Here is a 7,878-nt window from a genome sequence, read left to right as displayed (position 1 = left end):
CTTTATTCCAGATTTACGATGTCATTCAAACAATTTCTATCGTTTCGATTCACTGTGAACTTTTTACATAAATCGCTTAATTATCGAATGTATTATATGATGTTGTTACATTAATACTTTGTTATTCATAATAAAATTTTGTACCCGCATACATACATTGCATACAGTGATAAAACCAATTTCTCATGATTCGAATCAATTTATTAAGTTTCTCTTTCTCTTGCACAAAGGATACAAATGTCTGAGACGTTTTTAAAAATTACGATTAATAAAAGTTATTCCATAGATACCGCTATAAGAAATCAGGTTCCTTCAATAAAGATAACTTTACACCAGAGCAAAGGAAAATTTTAAATTATGCAAACGCACTTAAGAAAATAATCAATAAGCAATAGGTAGCCCCCCTTGAACTTCGAAATGATATTTGTAAAGTTGCTGACTGAACTTTTGCTGACTATTCTTTTCCGAACTATTCTTTATCGCTGTGCCGAGTTTCCCTCGCGTTGGTGCAGTGTCTACTTCGTCTCGCAACAAATTTAAACAATAAGCGCAACACGTTTAGCCATAGATTATTATTACCAGCAGAAACACGTATTGATGAAACGATAGCTAGAATTATTGCACGTCGAATCACGATGTGGAGGTGAGATGCAACGGGGGTAACGTTTAAAAAAAAATACAATTACAGCACGATAATAAAGTGATGTATGGCCCGCGTTCGGGCGAGATGCATGAAGCAAAGGGGGTGAAAACCTCCGCGTTACCTCGCACCACCGAAGTTTCCAATCTATAAGGTATCAACAGTTGCCTTTAGCTGCGTGTTGTATACCTCCGGGACTTGCGATTTAGAATGTTGATATAACGGATGGGTGAGCAAGAAAAGCGCTCTGCGCGCGAACCTCTTTTGCGAGACGTGCGAGATTGAAAGGGAATAAAAAAAAAAAGCTCTCACAACTCTTATATCGAATTTCACCCTGCGTGCTTTCACCGGCGTATTTATATCGCGTCTATGTACGCTTCATTATGTTTACATTCAAATGGTAAACTTCTCCGTCGCCGGAGGAGAGAGAGAGAGGGGAAAGTTTTTCGAGAGTTCTAACGTAAATCTAATCTATCGTGCCATGTCGAGAGCGATCTCGGAAAAGGCGAGATTTCAAAACGAAATCCTATGTCCAAGATCAAAAAGGAGCTTCGAAGATTCTAGAGTATCGCGTTCGATAATTTGACATATAAGCATCTTTTTCAATTTGCTCTCTCATAGAGAGAGAGTGTGTGTGTGTGTGTGTGTTCTTTCTAGCGATCGACGGATTTGTCGTTTCGGTATAATTGTCAAAGGATGACGTGCAAGGAAGTTCTTGTCTCAAGAGCGAAACGCGAAGGTGCGTCGTTTGACCGAACTTCCGAAATTTCACGGTGCGGAAGCGGACGAGTGACTCGTCCTCTTTTGCGCTCGCTCATTCTACCATATATACCTTCGGGAGTCGCGATTCGGAATGTTGATATAACGGATGGGTGAACAAGAAAAGCATCGCGGCGGGCCCTCTCCTTCTTTTTCTCCTGTTCCTTCCCTCGCTTTTCCTCTCGCTCGCCCGCTCCTCTCCTCTCTCACGGGCGCTCGTATCCGGCAAAAAAGCACCGGTGCCGGTACATTGAACCCGGCAAGAGTTCCGCCACACATTCGCGAGGCCGTTTCAGTATTTGACTGTTCCCCGACACCGTGCAACGGCGGCGGTGGTTCTCCTCCTCTCCTCCGCCGCCTTCTCGGTTCGACTCCCGTCGAGACGACAGAACGCCATAAGCAACCAATTTAAATGTAAATTGAAAACCACCATGGCATACAAATTGTTCGACTCGCCGTCAAAAAATACTGCGAGCAAAGATCAAACGGAAGACAAGACACGCGGGCGAGAGGGTAGCGTTATATGGGGCCGATGGTCGAGATAGAACGAGAAAAGGTGCCCCGGAGAAGGGCATCTCTTGTACGGCGAAGTCCCGACCTTCTTCGCTGAGCACCGGGATCTACCCGGGTGTCGTTATCCCCTTTTCTCTCTGTTACGAGAAGAGAAACTGGCCCATCGATGTTTGTTCCACCCTACGGCGGAACGGATCTCGGCTACCTATGCTAGACTGCCCTCTAAATATTTGCCTTTCTCTCCCGTCCCGACGAAAGTTGGCTCGCCGTAACGCGTTTCCGTACGAGAGCGCGGCTCGCTCAGCCGAGGGACAGTCATCTCGCGTCCTCTCCGTCGGAGGGAAAAACTTCCGGCATTCAAAGAGTCTTCTCCTTCCACCATTCTCTTTTCCTTCCTCTCTTTCTCTCGCTGCGATGGAGGCTCTCGCGGCCTCGTCGTCAACGCACGCTTGACGTACGATCCAGAAGAAGCGAGATTAATGGATCGGTTTATCCTCTCCATTAACGATTTCGGATCGCGGGTCCATCTTCGCAACGAGGAATTAATTTCCCATTCTCGTAACTTAGAGGCAGAGATCCGACTTACCATAATTTTCGTGAATTCGAATCATTCCCCGACGGAACGGCTGTTGAATATTCTCTCGCTTATTATGAACGGTTTCTGTAATCAACGTCAGCTACAGTCGAGCATGTTGAGCGGTAGCTCAACGCGATAATCGAGTAACCAATTGAGTTCATTCAGTCTGTCCTCCTTCACAAAGTAGCATAACAAATATTTGTCTCTCAGTTAATTTTAATATTGGCACTACTGACCGTCATTTTCATGAAAGAAAATGCAATTGAGAAAATGCAATTTCTACCACATCGCTCTATTTTCTCTAGAGAGAGTTTCCAATGTCCAACTCAATATAATATTTCCGGTAAGATTTTTCATCATTTTGTCTTTGCAGGAAATTTTAATAATAATTCTCTCTGGATCGAATAAAAAAGCTACAAAATTCTAAAATGTAGAACTGCGATTAATAAAATATCAATGCAATTTATGATGCTTTGCATCAATCTTTTTACAACGCAGGGATTTTACGTAAATTCAATAGATATCGAAAAGCAATTTTCTTACAGTTGACGCTTTATTAAAACTGACCTTTATAGTTGCGTCGAATCTGCAAAATACTTGCTAGCCGTCGTCGACGTTATATGTCACCGACGTTATACATTAATCCGTTCAACATAGACGATGCGGAATCGATGCGAGAACGATGTAACGACTAATTCATCGCGCGGTTTATCATTAACTGTCGCGCACATACGCATTTGGGAACATTTCCGGTTACGTTTACTATGGCAGCGGCATAAATTTTTGACGACGACGTACGTGTCATGATTTATCGATTCCGACCGGTTAACATCGACAGCCTCCGGCCGGAGGTAATGGCAGCGCCATGAACGAACCCGATAGAACGCGCACTGATCATTAGCTGCCGGCCAAGGTTGCGGTAACATTTCGTCGATCGTATCTCGTGGCCGTTCGACACGTTATGCGTAATCAATATGTACCCGCCGGTCTCTCGAAGGGGCATTCCGCCGTTCGAAATATCACGATAATGCATAGGCATTGCCCCCCTCTTCCGAAACGTGCTAATTTAAATTAGCCTGTGCTTTCAACCTGACATAGCGCACGCGTAAATTTAAATTTCTGAAATGGGATGCAACGCCGATAGGAGAGTGCTTGTTAGCGCCGTGGTAGCCATCAACATAATTAACCCCCTAAGTGTAGACGCCTGTGTATCATTATTAGTACACGCCTCGATGTTACGGGGGGGGTTCGAATGTGCTTACGAGAATTTAGGTTTGCGTCAGGTGCCCTGATTTAAGCGCACGTTACGCGAAATATCCAATTAAGTCATAATTGAGGCCCGTATTGCAATATAACATTGTCTCGCGGAGCAGATACATATTTACGCTCACGAGGAAGGTCTTTTGATACGACAAACGCGTAACGAACGAGAGCCTCTTGATTCGATCTACTTTCCTCGACATGAAAGCATATGTACGTGCCACGAGGATATGCCAATTCAGCATATCGCCATACCCTCGAAATCAAAGGAACGTATATAACGAAACTCTTAACGCAACGACCTAGTTCGTTAAACGTATCCCATCTTGCACCCTTACGTGACTATCCTTCCGAGTAATATATTCGCCTTTTCGAATGATATCTTCTCGCGAAGAGAATTCTCTTTATTGCGCCCTTCGTGATCTCACTATCGCGCATATATATATGTAGTATATATACATCGTATAAAAGTTTCTCTTTCTATCTTTCTCAGTATGATACGATATTACAATAAATCTGAATACTGATCCGTTTTTTTTATCCTTTTTACCTTACAGTTCGCAACGGTTATTCTTGCGTACCTGTTGCTCTCTCGGAAGGACTTGATATTCGATTGAACATAGCTGCCAGAGCGGTGCGATACGGGCCAAATGGTGTAGAAGTATGGGCCTCACCCGCTCGCAGTCTGCACACAAATCACACCATTTATAAAGCGGACGCCGTTCTGGTTACACTACCCCTTGGTGTCCTCAAAACTTCCGCACCGCCTTCCGGAGTCACCTTCAATCCGCCGCTTCCGGATTGGAAGGCTCAAGCCATTCAACGGCTTGGTTTTGGCAATTTAAATAAGGTGAGCGCCATGTGTGTGCATATGTGCGTGTGTGTGTGTGTGTGTGTGTGTGTGTATATACTTCGACAAGTCGCTGTCGTCCCTAAAGCGGTCTAATTTATGCTGCTCCCGAAGACAGCGGAGGATCTTGTCGAGCGTTGATGTAAGAATAATAAGACTGCATAATTGCGCATTAAGATTTATCACTGATCGCTCGAGTGGCAGATTTCAATAGCAATTAATGTGTGTTCTTTTCACGAGCGAGGATCACATTGAAGGGTTCAGCTTACATACTTTAGTGACAAATTAAGAAATATCGGTTACAAAAAAAAAACGAACAAATTAAATTCGACGAAACATGTGAGATTATATTATCATAAACAATTTATTGAAATTACATCTTGATTAATTGATTAATTATGTATCAAATTGAAACTTGAAAAGTTTGTAAAATTTAATTTAATCAATAATTAAATATGTAAAATTAATAAGTGAAATTTTATTAATTTTATTAAGCATGTATAATAAAATTATAACACGTAATTAAATTAATTGTTTAAAAAATATTAAACTTGATTATTCGATAATTGCAGTATTATTTGATAGAAATATTAAAGATTAGCAAAAATATTAGATTATATATAACAGCTGTAGCTATATATGTCTTATCTATAAACTTTGAATCAAACAATTCTTTTAACTAGTAAATAAAATTATAACAAAATAACATCAATTACTATACTCTCGCAAGGGAATACAACCAACTGTACTCCTCCGATTTTAATAAGTTTCGGATATCTTAAAATGTAGACAAGAGTAAGACATATCTTTTTATAAGTATGTTCTCGCACATTAAGGGATGAGACTTCCCTTAAAAGACAACAGATTTCAAACAGATTTTTTTTCCTGAATAATATCTAAACCGTCAAAATTAAAAATAAAAGTTCGATGATTTCAAGAATATTGTACTCGTATGTATACATTAAAGATTAAAAAAAATTTTAGTTTAAATATTTAAATAAAAGTTTTAAAAATTATATACATATAAAAATATTTTAAAAAATTTTTTTGTAAAAAAAATAGGAATTGTTAAATATTTTTTCGGCTTTTCGTATTCTAAGCTTGAATGCTATTTGTTCACAAATTTTTTTCAGCCGATTTTTTATCTGTAACTCATTTTTGGGCAAAAATATCGCACAACACCGAAATTCCGAAAAAGAATTTTCGTTCGTATTTCAATATAGTTTCAATCTCGTAATTTTCCCTTTAATCTCTCAGGTAGTACTATGCTTCGAGCGCATTTTCTGGGATCCAACGGCCAATTTGTTCGGCCACGTGGGAAGTACCACCGCTTCGCGTGGCGAGCTCTTTCTGTTCTGGAACTTATACAAGGCACCAGTTCTATTGGCCCTCGTCGCTGGTGAAGCGGCTTGCGTAATGGAAAATGTCAGTGACGATGTTATCGTCGGCCGTTGCATCGCCGTCCTGAAAGTAAGTAGATGAAATTTCTAGTCAAAGTGCGCAGAGAGGATGAGGGGTGGATAGTAGTCTTACTTAGATTAAGTGCAGTAACGCATTTTACAATAATAATTATTAACTTACATATCTTGTATTTTTATGTTTTATCGAAAAAAAAAAAAGATAGAGGGGGTTGAAGAAAAACTTTATTCTCATAGGGCATTTTTGGAAACCAAGTGGTACCGCAACCGCGTGAAAGCGTCGTGACGAGGTGGCGTGCAGATCCTTGGGCACGAGGTTCTTACAGCTTCGTCGCGGTCGGCAGTTCTGGCAGCGATTACGATCTTCTGGCAGCACCCGTCTCACCTCCGCACCTAGTTAATCAACCCCCGCCGCAACCGAGGGTCTTCTTCGCAGGTGAATATTAATTCGATATTTTTTTCACGATATTGCTTATTAGAAACGTAAGAAACTTAAAGAGCTTTTTAAGTTCTTTTGATGAAGAATTATATTTGCCATTGCGCTGTTTATTTGTCCCCGTAAATATATATATATGAGTCGCTCGCATTTGCGGCATAGCGATTGATGTGCAATGCAATTTGCCTCGCTACGATACTCCGTTTCCGACTTGTGTGTGTGTGGGGTAATTCCGCGTGTTAACACTGTTTAAAGATCCTACTATTTGCAAAATGTTGGTCATATAAACAAGGTGAATTAGCGTTTGCGGGAATTTAACGAAGTATAATAAACGTCAGAAGAAATTTGTCTATAAACACGCACGAAAATGTAATGGCGATACAAAATGTAATAAATTCATCTAAGATAAATGTCACATCGTAGTAAACTTTTTTCACGAGAGTGCACGTTGACCTATTTACACGACGGGTTTTCAGGGGAGCACACTATACGGAATTATCCAGCCACTGTACATGGTGCATTCCTCAGCGGCCTTCGTGAGGGTGGACGTATAGCCGACCAACTTTGTGGAAGTCCTTACGCGCCACCAACAATGACAGCTTCAGTTCCGCCAACGACGGGGATCACGCCAACAGCAAATACCGGCAGCAGTTCGACGCCTTAATATCGACTATGTCATTTTTGTCTTTCTGTGTGCGAAAAAACTCCAAGGATGGTCATTTACGAAGAAACTCTTTCTTGAGACTCTTCCGGAAAAAAAAAAAATAATTCTTCGCGATAATCTCGAATCATGCGACAAATTGACGTACTCATTAACTTGTTAATTTTACGTGACTATTTTCAGACAACTTATACGTGATTATTTTCAGTGAGGCGACATTTATGACTTAAGTTCGATAATGTGCAAAAAATGAAAGGATATTTGATGATTTTAAAACGCTCAATTTTTCATAGTATATTATAATTGTGTTACATATCTATACACACATACATACATACATATATGTGTATGTATGTGTATATATATACACACATGCGCGCGCGCGTGTGTGTGTGTGTATCCATACATGCAAGTATACAGCTCAAATGTTTTATTTATCATCATCATTATTCATACACATACATACACATGCGTGTGCGCATGCGTACACATCTATAGAATATAATATGAAAAAAAGAATAAAAAAAATACATATATATATACATATAATAAACAAATATATATGTATATATTTTTTATTTTATATTATATTACTTATTTATCTATATGTGAATATAAATGATTGTTCGATTAAGTGATTGTTTTTTTCATATTTTCTTATCTAGCAAGTGGAATCCCATTTATATTACAGTTTCCTAATTTTTATATAATTATATTTCCATTATTTACTTTATCCAATATGATTTATGACAATTCACTGATGA

The 7,878-nt window shown here is 39.8% G+C and overlaps 1 protein-coding gene across 1 annotated transcript in view; it reads left to right on the top strand.

Annotated features, from left to right (window-relative positions):
• LOC108755429 (lysine-specific histone demethylase 1A) overlaps nt 1-7,528 on the top strand; it is a 114,746-nt gene extending 107,218 nt beyond the window's left edge. Inside the window, exons 11-14 of the mRNA XM_018498416.1 lie at nt 4,307-4,599; nt 5,857-6,069; nt 6,255-6,453; nt 6,930-7,528. Coding sequence (XP_018353918.1) covers nt 4,307-4,599; nt 5,857-6,069; nt 6,255-6,453; nt 6,930-7,117 — 893 coding nt within the window. The 3' untranslated portion in view covers nt 7,118-7,528. The remainder of the gene's footprint in view (nt 1-4,306; nt 4,600-5,856; nt 6,070-6,254; nt 6,454-6,929) is intronic.
• Nucleotides 7,529-7,878: the final 350 nt, after the last annotated feature.

Source organism: Trachymyrmex septentrionalis, unplaced genomic scaffold (genome assembly GCF_001594115.1).
Source record: "Trachymyrmex septentrionalis isolate Tsep2-gDNA-1 unplaced genomic scaffold, Tsep1.0 scaffold87, whole genome shotgun sequence".
Lineage (NCBI taxonomy): Eukaryota > Metazoa > Arthropoda > Insecta > Hymenoptera > Formicidae > Trachymyrmex > Trachymyrmex septentrionalis.
This window is presented reverse-complemented; position numbering and strand designations above follow the sequence as displayed.